General features: G+C 38.1%; 1 protein-coding gene across 3 annotated transcripts in view; it reads left to right on the top strand.

Annotated features, from left to right (window-relative positions):
• Positions 1–13,885, top strand: part of ssh2a (slingshot protein phosphatase 2a) — a 113,782-nt gene extending 99,897 nt beyond the window's left edge. For all 3 annotated transcript variants that reach the window (XM_052036013.1, XM_052036012.1, XM_052036011.1), the window contains 2 exons: positions 7,088–7,940; positions 10,437–13,885. In XM_052036013.1, coding sequence (XP_051891973.1) covers positions 7,088–7,940; positions 10,437–12,542 — 2,959 coding nt within the window. In that variant the 3' untranslated portion in view covers positions 12,543–13,885. The remainder of the gene's footprint in view (positions 1–7,087; positions 7,941–10,436) is intronic.
• The last annotated feature ends 4,837 nt before the right edge of the window (positions 13,886–18,722 follow it).

Genomic DNA, 18,722 nt, shown 5'->3' with positions numbered 1-18,722 from the left:
CCCTCAGATCTCCTTTAAATTTCTCCCCTCTCGCATTAAACCTGTGCCCTTTAGTTCTAGACTCCCTGCTTTTAATTCTATCTATGCCCCTAGTAATTTTATAAACCTCTATAAGGTGACCCCTCGGCCTCCTGCATTCCAGTGAGAATAAATGAAGCCTATCCAATCCTCGTCATAGCTATAGCCCTCCATACCACACAGCATCCTGTTGAATTTCTTCTGTACCCTCTTGCTACCACATCCTTCCTGTAGTCTGGCAGTCAAGACTGTACACAATGTTTTGTACAGCTGCAACATGACTCTCCTGACTCTTATACTTGATGCCTTGCCCTATGAAGGCAAGCATACCAAAAGCTGCCTTTATTACCCTATCCACCTCTGTCACCACTTTTGGCAAACTATGGACTTGCACCCCAAGGTCCAGTTGCACATTAGTGGTCCCAAGGTCCCTGCTATTTACTCTATCAGAATTTGACATCCCAAAGTACATTACCTCATACTTGTTTGGAAATGATCATCCAGGTAGGCGCATTGCAACCTTCCAGACTCTTATCGAATTCTCCAACTTTAGATAACTCGCTCTTTGTCTATATCAGAACTGACCAATTGGGTTTGTCATCATTTTGGCTCAATTTTTCGTTTTTTTTTGTATAATCTGGCCTGTTGGGCATGTTCCACAGCCTTACCATGAGCAACACAGAGGTTTAATCTGATTTTATTTGTCACGTCACTTGGTCTCGCCTTATCAGAGAGATATTCCCTTTGTTCTACTCCAGCCTTCTCTGCCGCCTTAATCTAACTTGTTTTCTTTCTTTCTTCAGTTCTGTTATTGGGTCCCAGACCTGAAACATTAACTGTTTTTCTTTCCACAGATGCTGCCTAACTTGAGTGTTTCCAGCGTTTTCTGTTTTTATTAGGTTTTCAGAAGGTATTGCATTAAAACAGTAAGCCTTGTTTTTGTGCATCACAAATATTCATGCGGTCTGCAGCAGCACAGGCACTATTTTTCTCATTATGCAATGTAATAAACATTTATGCTTGTAGTACAAGTGTGAAATGAAGTTGTTTCAACAAATAATAGTGTTAAGTTATTACATAATGTGGCAGGTACTACTTCCAAGAATTGGAAGTTAAGATTGCAGAAATCGAATTTGTAAACTGTAAACCTCAAGTTCAGGTTTATTGTCATAGGCATGCATACACAGGGTATATAAATGCCATGAAAAATTAGCTTTCTGCAGCAATGGCTCAGTACATTACAGACATAAGTGTTAACATAAATTATACATAACTTGCACGTGTACAAAAATAAAACAAGAAAATAAACATAGTGATACTAGTGCAAGTTGAGAGAGAAAAATGCAGTTCGAGGTAGTGTTAAGGTTTTCCAGGTTGGTTCAAGAACCTGATGGCAGTGGAGAAGAAGCTGTGCTAAACCTTGAGGTGTGGGTCTTCAGGCTCCTGTACCTCCTGCCTGGCAGCATCAAGAGGGCACAGCCTGTGTGATGTTCCCTGATGATGGATGTCACCTTCCTGAGACATTGCCTCTTGTAGATGTACTCTGGTGGGGAGAGCTGTACCTGTGGTAGAACTGCCGGAGTCCATTACTCTTTATAGCCTCTTGTGTATTGAAGTTTCCATACAAGGCTGTGATGCAACCAGTTAGAATACTTTCCACTGCACAGCTGTAGAAGTTTGTTCAAGTCTTTGATGACATGCAGAATCTCCTTAAACTTCTAAGAAAGTAGAGATGCTGGCACACCACCTTCATGGTTGCATCTATGTGCTGGGCTCAGGATAGGTCCTCAGATGTTGACACCCAGGAACCTGAGGCTGCTCACCCTTTCCACTGCAGACCCTTCAACAAGGACTGATGTGTGTTCATCTGATTTCCCCTTCTTAAAGTCCACAATCAGTTCCTTGGTTTTGCTGACAATGAGCACAAGGTTCCTATTACAACACCAGTCAGCCAGCTGACCTCCTGTATCTCACTCCTGTACGTGGCCTCATCACCATCTGTGATTCTGCCAACAACCTCCTTACTATCTAAGGAGGTAAGATTAGAATCTATATAATATTAAAGAGGACACAACATCATGGCATGTTATATCAGCTTTTGGTGTCATGGGTATGTACTCTCGTGCCAAGTGATAAGCCATAACAAGTATGGAGAAGCCCTATTTGTTCAAACATTTAATTACTATCAAGCTAGGTGAAAAATATCCTCGTATTTGGAGAGACAAAATTTTGAAGGTTTTGAAGAAGGGAACAATATGGGTGCTGTTGCAGAGTTTTTAATGAGAAAAAGATGCCAAAAGTGGATGGAGCTGGGCTACATATTGTCATGGATTACTTGTGTAAATGGAGCCTCTGTAGTCACCTTTAAATTTTAAATCCATGCTCCCAGTAATAAATGCCAATTTAAAGCTGCAGGTATTGATACACTATTTGCCCATACTTAGTTGTTCATGAGAATGTATTGGTGAGAGGTTATCTTGTACTACTGGCCTATGTGATGCAGGTGAGCCCCACAGTGTTTAAAGGTTCCAATACAAGTTGAGAATCAAACACAATTGCCAGAATTTACTATCATTAGAATCTTTTGGCTTAGATTAATCCTTTCCATCTTCCAGCTTTAATAATTCAGACATAAACTGGTGAATAAGAAATAGAATTAATTTACTTGGACCCTGTAGTTTAGCTAAACCATCATCACAGACAATAGTTTGAACATTAAAGGGGAGAAAAGGCAGGCAAGAATGAGTTATTTCTGCTGAGCGCTCAGAAAACCAAATCCAAACTTCAATATTTTCTGACTTGGAAAATGAGTCTCAGAAGGTGTAGTAGATACTAGTTTGGTATATTCTTTTAAAAAAAAAATCTATTATTGGAGTGTTTATTGATGTAAAATTTTCCAACATACTTAACAGCCTGGCAGGGAAGTTATAATGATTGTCGAGCAATTATCAGTACAGGAAGTCCCCGGATTACGAATGAGTTCAGTTTTTGAGTCTGTTTGTAAGGTGAATTTGTATGTAAGTCGGAACAGTTACGTACAGTTCACATCTAGCGTCAATTAGTCCTAAATCACTACAAGCTTCAGTTATTTATTGCTATATATTAAGATCCAAATGGAATTTTGATTCCAGTTTCATTTTAATACCACACATAATGTGAAGCAATCTAAAATACAGCATAACTTGTTATTGCCGGGACATGTGAAGACTGTCATCAGTCTTATATGCGTTTGGTGTCATTCATTACAGTACAGTACTGTGGAGGTACGGTTACCACATCGAGTGAATTTTGTGTATTTTCCAACTGACGGACAAAATCAACTTAAGGACATCCGTAGAAAAGGACCTTGGTCATTACCCAGGTGACAACCTGTCGGGGGAGAGTGAGTGCTGGATAGATAGAGAGAGAGAGAGAGAGAGAGAGAGGGAGATAGATATATATGGTGGGTGGGGGCAGCAGGAGAGGGGGCTGGTGACCATTCATGGCGTCCCTCATCATTTGGAACTCCTCTAACATCCCTGCCCTGAAATATCGGTACGGACTGTAACACATGAAATCCACGATCCAGTCGTTCGCCACCTCCATCACCTGGAAAAAGTCAACACTGACAGGCAAACCGTTCTGCACTCAATTCCGCACCACCTTCCCACCGTTCGTAAGTACGGGCGTTTGTAATCCGGGGACTTCCTGGTTAACCATGCTGCAGAAACAGCTGCTTCAGGAAGGTTACTGCAAATGCAGTTCAAATAGTGAACTTCAGGAGCCATTTAGAAAAGTGTTAAGAGATGTGGAGGCAGGTAACAGCTTGGAGACTATTCAATTCAGATGTGCATTGGTGGGACAGAGAAGGAAACAGTGGAAATCCTAATGATAAATGAAAATTTAGACAAAAAAAATCTTAAATGCTGCCTCTATGTACATCAATATATTAAGCTTCTCTTTTAACTTTAACCTATTGAAATCAGATTTTTGTTTTCTAGCAACATAACGGTCCGATTTAAGGATCCCTGTTGGATTCAGAAGAATTTTAACTATGTTGCACCATCATAAGGAAAATTTGTGCCTAAAATATTAGGTTACAAAACAACAAACTTCTTACCCCTGCTGAGCATTTGAATTCACTTGTCTCCAACAGTTAAATATCACTTCATATCTCAAAATAGTTAGAATTGTGTAATGGCAAAAATCATGTTGGTATAGCTTGTATTTGTACAAGTATTTTAGTCAACAGGATTTCAGGACAAATAAACAAGCACTTTTGATTAGGAAATTACTTTTCTTGTTATCTGGCTTTTTCTGACACACTACCACTGTTTTGGCATTATATTGGTATAAGAATGAAATATCAGGTAGATGGACCTGTGATGTCTTATAGTGATATAGTATATTACTATATAGGGGCTTCCCAGTTTAGGAATGATCCGACTTGTGGAAATCTGACTTTACACAAGTTCTTTCGTTTTTAAAGGACTTTTTCAAGCGAGTAATAATAAAAAAAAATTAATGGTATTCATGACTGGATGCAGTATATATTCCATTAGTTTAATTATGGGCAGTGTTAGGATGATTATTCACTTAAATAAAAGAATTGTAGCAAGTGAGTGTAGTGGGATAACATACGAGTAGCAGTAGAGGTGGATGTTTCTGACTTGTGGAGAAATCGGCTTACGGACAGTCCTCAGAAACAGAACCCTTACGTAACCCGAGGCCTGCCTGTATTTACTTTGAGTGTGACAATTGGCTTGTGTTGCAGCAATACCTGGAATATTGTAGTGTTTTTACTTTTATGCTTGGCTTTTACAACGTCTTTCACAGAATTATCAGCATATCTGCTTTTTAGAAATCCAAAACATCACAAGGGCTTGCATTCTGCTGAATTGTGTAACATTGGGGATACTCAAAAAAAAACACAACAGTATCACTCTGGTCACTCAGAACCCGAGCAACTGTTTGTTATACATGTGACTGAAGAGAAATGTAATATGGCATTGATGTTTATCATGTGCCTTTGCTTCTGCTTATTCCTATTTATGTTTGTCCACTTATACACACTCACTGTTCCTGAGGTGGAGGCATCACAAGGTGTGGAATTTAGAAATTTGAGATATCATCTGCTCAAAATAGATTTATTAGATTCTTCTCTGGATGTCAGACTTGTTATCAAATCATATCTCCCCAGCAACAAACTGGAAAATGTTGGAAGTAGTGTGAAAAGAGAAAATGGTGGCAGATATGTGAGCATCAAAGGATCCCTATCATGGCAACATTAATGTAGTATGTTGTATCCTTTTCTAAGGAGCCAACTCCACACCAGTTAAATGCCTCTTTCAGTAGTCTTGAAGTCGGAGAAGAAAGAGAACATTTGCTGACTTTTCTCCCAAAATTAATGAACTGCTGCAATTAAGTTGGCAAGCTGAACCCCAGCTTTGCCACTTCTCATAAATATTGGTATTGGTTTATTATTGTCACTTATACTGAGGTACAGTGGAAAAACTTGTCTTGCATACCGATCGTACAGGTCAATTCATTACACAGTGCAGTTACATTGAGTTAGTACAGGGTGCATTGATGTAGTACAGGTAAAAACAATAACATTACAGAGTAAAGTGTCACAGCTACAGAGAGAGTGCAGTGCAATAAGGTGCAAGGTCACAGCAAGATAGATCATAAGGTCATAGTCTATCTCATCATATAAGGGAACCGTTCAGTAGTTTTATCACAGTGGGGTAGAAGTTGTCCTTAAGTCTGGTGGTACGTGCCCTCAGGCTCCTGTATCTTCTACCCAATGGAAGAGAAGGGAGAATGACCCGGTTGGGTGTGGACTTTGATTATGACCCTCTTTACTTCCTTTGTAACAGAAGTTATTTATTGAAAAACAGTCGTTTCTAATATTACAGTTGGCAGGGGCCTTTAATGTATGAAGGGAGTCTCATTTGAATGAGTGTTGTAGTTGTCATGTTCTGTTCACAATTAAAATGCTATAAAGCATCTCAGTGTACACTAAAACACTTTCTAGGTCTAATATAATCTATCTACACTTTTCCATCCGCAGATGCAGCACTTGAGTGGATAATCTGGTTGCTTTATTTTGTTTGCATCAACAGGTATTCTATAAAGGAGTCAAGACTAGTGGTGCATTAGAAATGCTTTAGTGGATCAATTTCAGCCTTCTGATGAGGCGTGTATAATATTTCCCTCATTTTGAATGTTGTGCAAAGACTATAATTATGACTGGTTTAAAGGCTGCTTTTCTCTCGCCTTCAAAATGGACTTGAATTCTAATTCATTTTTACAAAAATATATGGTGTTACTTTTTTCTATAAATTAATTTTACTATCGTGTCTGCACTCATCGTCTCCCTGCTAAATACCGAGGAATTCACCCATGGTTCCTCTACTGCTTAGAAAATGTAGGGTGGGAAGCAATAGGCAGAAAAGTAAGTGCTTCCCTAAATTTAACATCAAACCAAGAGATGTGTGATTTTTTTTTTGTTTAAACTGTTAAGATGAGATATTTTGTGTCCAAAATTCAACCTTTTTTTTTCTTGCCCCAGTGTTAATTTGAGATGAATTATTTTCTGATTCTGGGTTGGAAAATTGTAGCCACAAACCCCTGAGTAATGTGCACATCTATTTTGAAATTCCAGTACAATACAAGAGGAGTACAGTTGTTGGTGGTGGTGTTCAAATAATGAAAGTTGAACTGAATTTCTGTTTGTATGATGTACTGGACAGGGTTTTCAGGGAAATCTTCCTCATTAAATTCTTGAAAGAAAACACATGAATTAGTCAGTTGTTGTTGCTATTTCAGAGATTGTGGGCAAAGTAGATGCCATGGTTACATCAGTACCAACTCTGAATTATAGTAATTTTTGAAATTTGAGATATTGGCTAATGCTGGGAAAGGAATTCTGTATTTTTAACTGTTTAATGGGCATAATATTTTTGATTTTTTTTGAGGTCATTGGGCTGTTTCAATGTGATTTATAACCACATTCTGCATTGCATAGAATATTTTTGTGGTGGAGGTACTTTAAATTAAACTTTTTTTTTGTTTTCTATTGATGCAGCAAACAGAGGCACAATAAGCTTTGGCGATCACACTCTGACAGCGACCTTTCTGACCACCGTGACCGTATTAATAAATCTACTGTTGACTTAAACAGAAGAGACAGCACTTCAACCACAGAGATGCCAACTGATCCACTTGCTGAACATTTATATAATCACCAATTTTTGAATGCCTCCGATACAATTTTACCTGGAGTTAATGAGGAAATAATTGAATTAAATTCTGCTATTAATGCAGAAAATGAAATACCTACAAACTGTAATCCAGATTCCTTGCAGAGTAACATCTCTTCAGCACCCATGCCAATGACAGTAACCACCAGTGGTACCACTAAAAATTGTGCAAGTTGCACCTCTGATACTCATCCTTTTCAACACTGTCACCCTGACAAACCAGCCTTGACACAACAGGAACTTTCTTCTTCACCTGAATATCCCACGCTATTGACTGCTTTAGTCGGTGAATTAAAAGGAGATGTCAGTTTAAACTCCATTTCGTCGCCATTATTTGAAACTGGACCTCCGCTGCAAGATTACATAGCTTCACCAGAATTAGTTGCTCCAGTCTCATCTAATGTAGATGCTGGAATTTGTAGCCGCAATGTTGATCGAATTGACTTCTTCAGTGCCAGAGAAAAATTCATTGAACTTTCACAGGAGAGTGGGGCTCGAGTCCAATCACACTTGAAAGCTGAAGAGCTTGGAGGAGGAAAATACTGTGCCACAAAAACAGCTGCTCAAGAGAGCCTTGAAAAAGAGCAGCAAATTGAGAATGGTCTGGGACAGATGTCAGTGGATAACCTCCCCCATGCAAAAGAGAAGTGTACGGATAATGATACAAAATCTAATGAGGTAAAAATGGTGCATTTCAAAACTAAGCTATTAAAATTAATGACAGATGAAGCAAGCAAAGAAATTGCAAATATTTTCTTTCATTGCAAAGGGCCACTCTTGAGCCAATATCACTTTTGTTCAAATTAAGCTTACATGCATTAAGTTGTGTTCTCTCAGTTGTTCTCTTGCCAGTATGATTTCCAAAAATGTAGACCTGAAATTTTGGAGAACCTAGACATTGACTTAGGAGCTTTACTGTTCCATTTCCCTAGAAAAGGATCTCAACATTCAGGGATAGATTCAAATCCTAAGATTCCTTCTCTTCCAGGTGTACAGAACAAATATGGAGCACACTGAATCCATTTCCTACAAGTGCAAGGACTTAAGAGTGGGAATAAACTCTCGATTGTGCTCCACTGTTCAATGAGATTGTGATTGATCTGATCTTTAGCCTCGGTTCTTCCTTCCTGATCCCCCTTGCCCTCCTTTTCCTCAAAGCCTGAATGTACTGAATGATTTAGCATCCACAACCTGGGTTAAGCATTTCAAAGATTCATAAATAATTTTGAGGGAGAAATTCCCTCCTTGTTATCAGTAAAGTGGTTGACTCCTTTACCCTGAGAATATGTCCCCTTGTCCTTGACTCCTCGTGACTTGAAGAAAATGACGTTGCAACATCTACCTTGTCCAGCCTCTTCAGAATCCTTAATTTCAATGAGATCAGCTCTCATACTTTTAGCTCTAATGAATATACGTCCATTTATTCCTTCACTAAACAACCATCCCATGATATCTAATCCCAGAAATCAATCTAGTAAACCTTTGCTGCACTGCCTCCAAGGCAAGTATATTCTACCTTAAATAAGATCAACTGTATGTAATACTCAGCTCTAATCTCACCAAAGCCCTGTTGTAGTGGAAGTTCTTTAGTCTGGTATCCCATTGCCTTTGCAATAAAGGTTCCATTACCTTGATTATTTGCTGTTACCTGTAGAATTTTTTTGTATGAGGACTGCCATATCTCTCAGAACACAAATATTTAATTATCTCATACCATTTAAATCTATTTTTCTTTTGTTCCTTCCAAAATGGGTAGCTTCACGTTGAACCTTACTTTTCTTTTGCCCAGTTATTTAACCTTTCTGTATCCACTTACAGTCTCTTTGATTTCAATTATCTTGCCTATCATGTATCTTCAGCAAACCTAAATATGGTGTGATATTTCCAAGCCATCAATATAGATTGTTAATAACTGAGGTCCCAGTATGAATCCCTAAGATGCTCCATTAGATATACCATGCAAATCTGAAAATCCCTGCTTTTTCACACTGTTTTATCATTTAACAAATCTTTCCATACTAATGCTTTGCGCTCAACTCTGCAAGCTCTTGTAGAGGAACATATCTGGCTCTTATTGACTGAATTTCAAAATACGACAAATATACTACATCCACTGGCTTCCCTTTATCCATCCCTGGTGAATGCCAATACATTTGTTAAGCACTATATTTTTCATTCATAAACCATATTGATTACCTAATCATGTTATGTTTTTCTAAGTGCTTAGTTATGACTTTAATGAGAGATTCAAGCTTTTTCCTAGCAAAAATCCAAGCAATAAAACTGCCATGTTCACTAGCATATATTCCTTCGAGTACAAGAATTTATGACATGGGAAATACAACACTGTTGCAGTTGATAGCAATGTTGGGTTGGATACAATGGACAAAGGACAGATTTTTTGCAAAAGGCTGTCTTATAACTACACTCTAAGTGTTTGATGCTGTTGGTGGATGGCATTCATAGAACAGGACAGAGCAGTTGGACCTGCTGTTTCACATTTCCAGGGATCTAGATTCCATTGTGACCGCAGGTGCTGTCTATGAGGAGGGAGTGGATGGAGAATGTGACTGATGGGATTGCCCTGCTGGAAGCCAGCATAGACCCAATGGACCAAATGGCTGCCTCTGTGTCATAATAATTAAGACCATTCCATACATTAGCATGTATTACCTTTAGCATGTATATACAGCTTTAAAAAGAATCAATATGTGTATTCATCTGGTACTGTTTTCGTTCCCATTAATGACAACTGTCCTGAAAATCAAAAGGAACTGCAGATGCTGGAAATCTAATACCAAAACAAAAGTTTGGAAATACTCAAGCTGTTCTAAACCTTGAAGCTGGGTCTTCAACCTGAAATGTCAATTCTGTTTCTCTTTCCACAGTTGCTACCTGACCTGTGCATTTCCAGAAATCTTGTTTTTATTTCTCTGTAGTTTTTAATTTAAATTTTGAAGCATGCTTAGGAAATTTTATTGCTGTGATGAAGTTAATATTGTTAATGAGGTGGAAAACAGGAGAAACTCAAATTGTGGTAGTAATTTTTAAATATGCATATTTTTCATTGTAGATTTTGTAAAGTTTTTACGTTTTTTTAGAAATTAATCCTGATTATCACACGCTGAGAGATAATACATGTTTTAAAGATGCAATTTTATTTTCTTTCCACAGGAAAATCCGGTATCGACATCATTTAGCAAGAAGTCTTCCTTAACCAGGTCTCAGTCATTAAACATTATTTCTGTGAAAGAAATAGTGACGGGAATAGAGTCCAACCAGAATACAGGCTTGTGCCAAACAAAGGCAGAAAATGTCATCAGTAGCCATATCCAAATGCCAAAGAGGAATACTGTTCATGAACTATCAGCAGATTTCCATTGGTCTTCTGAAAATGGCAGTTCTGTAAATGAAATGTGTGCAAATGACTCTTTAGTTGCAGAAAATGATGACAGTGAAATTAAACAAAATGGATGTCATCAGGTGAATATACCAGTCAAGAGCCATGAGGATTGCCAGGTGGCAGCCTTTGAAGAATCTGTGCAGGATGAGCTAATAGGCCACAAACAGGTGGCAAAATGGTGTCCTGGCTCAGTAAAACGTGCAACCAAGGAGTTTGAAGAACGATTAAAGCAAGAGCAGGAATATCAACCATCTGTAGCAACAGCATTACCTGTCCGTAAGAATTCTAGGATTGATGGAGCCACAGCTAATGAATTTCTGGTTACTAATAAGAGTGGGGACATCTCCCCTGAAGTGTGCTTGTGGAAGGATAAAGAAAGAGGAAGGATTACTGAAGATCAAGAATTGTTACTCAAATGTAATGAACCCCTGAATCAAGAATCAGCCCCAGAGATGCACTCAAATGAAATAGAGAACCCATTACAATCAAAAGCAGAACAGGTGCAAGCTGAAGTTGGATCTTTGAGCACTGTAGAACACAGGACGATCCATTCTTTTGAAACTTCTGAGGATTTGGATTCATACACCCAGCTTCCTAAGAAAATTGAGATCATTGAGTATACCCATATATTTAAACCGCCAACTCTGCAAGTAGGCATTAGTGATGTAGGAGAAGAAAAGATTACCATTAAAGATGAAACAAGAGTAAAGGAAAACGAAGTTGCCATATTTTCTGCCATTGAAGCCGAGTCTCCAGTGAAGGAAACTGAAGCCATCAGACAGTCGGCACACAATCAAAAAATTGTTGCAGTTCATACCACTGATACTTTGCGGCACCCACATCTTTTGCCATTATTGGATGCTGCAGATTTAGCCCAAAAACACAATACAAAAACTGCAGGAATGACCTTCCAGTCCGATAGTCCTAATGACGTCCCATTAGAATGTGAAATTGCTTTATTTGATAGTGATAGTGCCCATTTGCCATTAAAAGAATATCAAATACCTGTCCTACACCTGGAAGGTGTCACAGTGTCAAGTACAGATACTGATGCAGAAATCCATGATAAGGAAACTGTCCATTTAGAGCTACAAGAATCCAACCGAGAAATGACATGTTTGCAAAGAACAGATGGCTGCATCACATTACTTACCCATGAGGATTTAGAATCAAGTTTCAGCAGATTTGATGAAAGCATCAGAGAGATGCAAAAGATGTTAAATTTCTCAAATCTTGATCACAATCTTCAGCATAGCTCCAGCAATGATGGTATAAATCATCTAAGTCGTACCCTGGGAGTTGATAATTGGCAGGCAAAGGAAATTGAAGCCAAGATAAGACGAGCAGGTCTCACAACTCCATCACAGATGAAACGTTCTGCATCTATTGCTAAGCTAGGTTACCTAGAACTCTCAAGGGATGATTTATTTAAGAGCTTGGATCCTACCAAGACATACCAAGCACTTTCTGATTCTGGCCAGAACACATCGTGCAGTGTGGAAAGGACAGGTGAGATTAGGGCTGAGTGTGCTGTGGAAGATGATCCCAGCAAAAAAAAGTGTGTTTCCATTTCTGTTCTCCAAGATCCTCAGCCCACAGAAGAACTAGAAACATCAGAGAGTATTGTACAAAGCAGACCTGTAGAGGAGCCTCTTGTACAACATGCCAAAGACAGTGTGTCGGCCCAACACAGTTCAGTGGTGAGTGCAAAGCAGAATCTTTCACAGATAGAGCCTTCTGACACAGATGCACCTTATCCCACCCTACTGACAGCTATAGCACCTCAACAACACCATCATAGAAATCATCCATTAAAGCAAGTCCAAGCAACTAGTGAGAAAAAGCAGACAACTAGTCCTTTATATAATACCATGTAGCTCAATTGGTTTCTGGACTAGAGGCGGATGTGTTTTCAAAGGAACATGCACTTTACAATTTGTTTTCTATATGTTAAACATGTATTTTATTTTCTTGATGACTGCATGTGAACCTTGGGCTTTCTGTAGTCGGTATTGATTTAAATTTTTTATGTAACTGAATTCTTTAACCACAAGATCCCATTTAAAAGAGCACACCAACTAACACGGAACAAGCTTGAAATGAAGAAAACCTGTTTGCTGTTTAACATGCCTCTAAATTGAAATCAGGGAAAAGCTACTCTTCACGATAATTTCATTTGTACAAATTTAATGTCACTTTTCTACTTAGCATTTCTTGCCATTCATAATGTATTTAGTCTGAATTCCCTGTCCCCATCAAAACAAAAGTGTGTAATCTTGTGAACATGATTATTGAGCCCTTGAAGGTTAGGGAATAATGGAGTGCAGCAGGTCATGCACACTAAACATCCACAAGCTTGCTTAAATTACAGATCCATTCACTCTGCAGGTCTACACAGAGACTGTTGGATGCATTATTTTAATCTTCTCAATGTGCTGAAATTGTTCAATTTCAATCAAGATGAAATTGGTTTACATTTTTTGTTAGTTTGCATGTTCCTTTAAGATGGTCTACATTCAGGGTTAATGTGAATTATTACTTGAACACTGCATTAGGCGTTTCATGAACCCTTCCATATCGGAATCCTTGTAACTGATCTGCTTTTTTTTATTTTTCTGGGTATTCCGTCTCTAAAGTTCTGTCCATTGGAAGGATATAAATTCATCTTAACCATAATGGGGAATTCTTTTTCAATGAGATTTATCTTTTAACGGCACAACCTTTTTTTATTAGTTTTATAAATCACTGATATGAATACTTTTTGTATTTTGTTAATGCCGTTAATCTAAATTTACTTTCTTTGTTCCTGCTTTATAAAATTCAACACTTTCCCCTTTTCCCTACCCCCACAGCACCTCCATCCTGCTTGGGAGTACAATTTGATAAAGACTAGGATTCTTACATTAAACTGGAATAAATTTAATTGCAATATGCTATCTACTTCAATTTGGTGACAGTGGTAGGAGCATTAGTCTTCCTTGTATCAACAGGCATTTGTACTATTAAGAATAATATTACTGCATCTGATTGTACTGTGATACACAAGCTTCAAGTTGTACTGGAAATTTTTGGAAAATAAGCTGAGGATTTCGCTAATCTTGTAATGATTCTCCTTCCCAAATACTGTTTTCCTGCATTCTCATCTAAACTTGCTAATATTATGTACCATATCTAGAGTGCGCAATTCTTCTTGGTGTAATAAAAGCTGTAAGGATTTCTATATTCTGTATGTGAGAATGAATGACTGATTTTAAAGCATTAATAACTGAACCTATACTGTTACATTTATTGTAGCTAAAAAAAGTGCTCTGGGTTATCTGGAAATAATTATCCTTTTAATAAATTAATCAAATGGTAGATTACGGACACCAACTAAGCAAAAGTGCTGTTATAAGATTCAGCAAATAGTAATCATCTTGAGAAATAATTATGGGAAAAAATTATAAATTCTAAAACAAGATTTGGAACATTAAAAATTGTGTGCTTTTATCATGCTTTAAATTACAGGGTGGAATTTCACATTCCAATTATAACTAGTATTATTTGTTTTGACCTTAAGATTTATACTTCTGCAAATGGGCATCTCGTGCATTTCTTATACGCAAAAAAAAGTGTTCTTCCTATACAACTTTCCATTCCTTGAAACACTGCTCCAAGTTCCTCAGTGTTGGAAGAGTGGCTAAATGCTGGCTACAATCTCTTACTACTTTACAATCAGGTGACTGTTGAAGTAGGGCAGTTTGATTATTCTCTTATCACTCTTGTGGACACAGGCACATTTTATCTATTGCTGTATCTGAGTGCTGAATCTAGCATCCCTTCTTCCTCTACCCCAGCCCTCTTCCATTTTGACGTACTAGCAGTCACTGAAACTCTTGTAGTATAAACACCTAATTGTGTGTTATATTTACACTATTGGGCTGTTATTGATTATATTTGACTTCAAAATTCGTGTTTGACCTAACCATGTAATTTAATCACATCTTTCAAAAAATGGCTGGGATGTACAGGATCATAGAATTAAAAAAAATTGTTGTCTCTCTATACTTAGTAATACTCTTATCAATTTTTCATTTAATTACAGCTCCTATTGTAAATTAAAGGGGAATATCAGACTGATAACCTAATGTATTTTGCCTGGAACATGTGAAATTATCTGCTAGGAGGACCAGACAACAAGTTAATGCTCAGTTTAAGTACAGGTGTCATACAAGTTTGGAATCTGCTGTTGGAAATTATTTTTAAGCCACTGCAGTTAACAACTTTTAAAGGGCATTTTTGTATAAAGCAATTATGTGGTCTTTTATAACTGTGGTTATTATTGTTTACATTGTGAATATTTGAGCTGTACATTTTAAATTATAGATGTACCCTGTGTGCTGTTTATTGCCTTGGCATTCAGTTTTCATTCATTGGTTTGTAATCGTGAAACTGATTTTTACACTTTTTTTTAAACCAATGTACATTATGTGACTGCATGTGTTGTATGGATAAAGCTCCATTCTTAATTGTTTTTGTAAGAGGGTAGTATGTGTACCACAGTTCGTAAGTTTTTTAAAAATCTAGTGGTACATTTTCATAAGCCTTGTGGCACCACCTGTCGAAGTACAATATAACATTAGTAAAGAACATTTGGCACAAGTCAAGGCAGTGCCTTCATACAAATTTGGCAAACAAGACATTTGAGGTAGATCAGTTAGAAACATCAGAACATGTTTTATTCCACAGCCTCTGTGGTGCATATTGTGGTTTCCAGTTCACAACTTTTCACATGAAGGTTAATCAGTCCACTTGACAATATGCATTTTGTCACTGGACCCACTCTTCATGCAAGGTTATCACTGTATGCTCCTTTTCATTATGGGGTATTCCACTGTACATTAGATTTTTATTGCAAGTGTGCTAAGTTGCTTAATGTGAAGTAATGCACTGTTGTATGAAGTACAATGTTCTTGTTACAAAATTAATAAATTTTTATTTTGGAGGATGGATTTCTTTTGGAATAATTGAAATGTTAATGAGATTTAAATGGACAAATGGAAGTACTACAAAGCACTTGATGTCGAAAATAGAAAGATGTAACACTTCGAGTATGATTCTTGGTAATCATGTTTCAAACTGTATGATGAGCTATTCTGTTTGCCTCTCATTGGCATTGCTGTACCTTGGCTGTGGTTTCAACCATCCATCATCATTTCCTTTTCAATTGCACAATCACTGCATTTTATTATTGTAAAACTTCAGAGCCTTATGTTCTAGCTTTGCAGAATAATAGTCCTGTGATGATTTGTACTCCACTTACACAAGGTCTACTCAAACAATCTCCACCCCTCCCATCTTTGTCAAATTTTAGTTTAAAACTAACTTCACCCTTTCATATCTGTTGGCAGCAGCAGAGTGTACATAATGCCCCTTTTACTCTGGTCTATCACATTGAACACAAGACTGGAGGAGAGGGTACATCTCTGCGTAGAGCCTTCATGATGGCTGAGGGATGGTAATTGAGAATGTGATGAATTAACTTGCCCTTCCTTGCATGGAGCTTGTTGGTGATTATTGAATTTTGTCCCATTAGCAGCTAACTACTTTTGGAATCCATGTGACGAGCATGACTTGGGTTAAGGCTGTGCAATTGGGGTTGCGTACAGAAATATGTGACAATTTCTATGATCTAAGCTGTCCCCCTACTGTTTGCTTTGAGAGAAAATTGTGACCCTTTTGAAATTTGCTTCCCAAAGTCACTTCCACTAACCAGACCTCTGCCCTTCGTACAACATTTTCCTTTGTTTGGCCAAACCTTCAAGTAACACTTAAATATTTTCCTCTTTGATAGTTTACATTTTTATATTACTGCTGTTTATTAAGGCATAGCACAACAGATCAATGTTCAGGATCTTATGACTGGCATCCAATCACCTGTATAAATTGTTGATCTTTGCAGTATAGTTATAAGAAGATGTCCACAGTCCATTTACCACGTAAGATTCAACAAAGTCTGTTCAGTACTGCCAGCTGTTCACCAGCATTACCTGCTTATCTGTGGTGTGGTGTCTCTTGTGAAATGCGGTTGATTTAGTAAGTGTAGCTGAATGAACACAATCAGCCATTAATCAGACCAGTTTGAAAATGGTAACAAGGGCAAATCTTAAGCATCCTTCAGTAGCTTTAAACTTGAAGTTTAGAGTTGATGGCAATGCTGCATTATTGGTTCTCTAATGATTATGAATTTTCCTTTTTCAATCTGTTCCTGGCAGCCATGTCAGACAGCCCACTTTTTTTTGAGCAGGGGGGTGGGATTGCATGGTTCACTTTCTAATTGGGGGTAAGATTTACATTTCCAGGAACTCATAAGGTAATTATTTAAACTGGTGAATCCATTTCTGTGAATTTCATATTTGGCTGCAGTGGCACCTTCCCTGCTTTATCCTGCCTGATTTTAACAGGACCTGTCACTGGACTCCTAACAGCAAAGGCATTAAATATTTAGAGTGCAAACCTCTGCTACCATGTTCTCATGAGTCTGCACATTTAAGTCTAATCCTGGTTAGGAATGTCAAGGTAGTACAGATATCCTTTCCCGATTGCTTTGCCACTCTACTAGTATTGTACTCTGTTTGTTAAGCAGGAGCAGTTAAATAAAACAAAATGCTGGGAGTACTCATGAGGCAGCACTGGGTCAAGTGCAGTGATGTTTCATGTGGAAAACCTGATAGAACTGACATGCTGAAGTTTTAACAGATTTTTGACCATTTATATAGTGTCTTTAACACAGCAATGCACCTGAATTCATGTAATGGGCTTTTATTAACAAAGCAGCTTTCAAAAATGCACATAAAGATTGGGTCATGCTTGGCAAATATAGTAAATACTAAATGACTATCTTTCCCCTCTGTGAAGTCTGTGACATCCAGAACTTTACAATTGCAGTGATTTAAAGAGCTACGCACTGAGTGCTTTTAATGATTTTATTTTATAATCCTTAGGTTGAGAATTTCCAATATATTTAAGAGTAGAGTATGTTCAATGCAAATACCTGTTACCAAAGCTGTCTCCTTTAACCGTTATAACACGTTTGCTAGTTTTCACCTTTCAAGATCTTTGACAATCATGTTGGAGAAAATTGATATAATTTGAAAGGGTGGGGGGGGGGGGGAGGAAGCATATAGTAATAAAATAGTATCCTGCATGGCCTTGGGGGGGCCTCTTGAGACCAGCAAAAGTAATTTTGAAATGTGGTCACTGTATTAGGAAATACAATGCCCATTTCTGCGCGCACACCCTGAGGAATGAGTGCCTCGATTGAATGACGTGCAGAAACACAGGGTCCTGCATGCACTTGGTTCCATGCTTGGTTCTACTTTTTAATTTAAGCTCTGAATTATTGACTGGGCTGTGTGCAAATACACTTAGAAGCAGATAGAATTAATGTGACTAAAAGGACATCTTTTGCATGGGACCTAGCTTCAGTTCTGGACCAGGATGAAGCAGTTGTGATGGAATAGGCGCCACCCAAACGATGATGTTGCAAAATCTGTAAATGAGGTGGCAAAGGCTTTCAGCAGAAGAGGGATGGATCCACAAGAAGAGGCAGCAGACTGAATGCCAACAAGAAAATGGGATAGGAATGTTGATGGCAAAAGAGTAAATAGAATTACAGAATTCTGGAAAAAATGGTTAATCATAAACTAGGAGGTAACCCTATGGAAAAGAATTAAAATGTACAGCAATATGCACTCACAATTTGAATGAAAAACATGATGATGCTGGAGGAACTCAGTAGGCTAGGCAACATCCGTGGAGGAAAGCAGCTGGTCAACATTTTGGGTCAGGACCCTTTGGGATTGAATATAGGAAAACGGTAAGCCCAAGATATAGGAGGGAAAAGCAGAGCAGTGATAGGTGGACAAAAGAGGAGAGGCAGAGTGGGCACAGGGAGGTGATAGATGCAGGGAAGAGATAGTGATAGGCAGGTGTGGGGGAGGAGGGGAGAGCAGATCCACCAGGGGATGGGTCAAAGGTAAGGAGGGAGAGGGGGAAAAAAAGGGCTAGGAGGGAAG

The sequence above is a fragment of the Pristis pectinata genome, chromosome 21, assembly GCF_009764475.1.
Source record: "Pristis pectinata isolate sPriPec2 chromosome 21, sPriPec2.1.pri, whole genome shotgun sequence".
NCBI classification, from domain to species: domain Eukaryota; kingdom Metazoa; phylum Chordata; class Chondrichthyes; order Rhinopristiformes; family Pristidae; genus Pristis; species Pristis pectinata.
The sequence above is the reverse complement of the archived record's forward strand: the minus strand, read 5'-3'. Positions and strand labels throughout refer to the sequence as shown.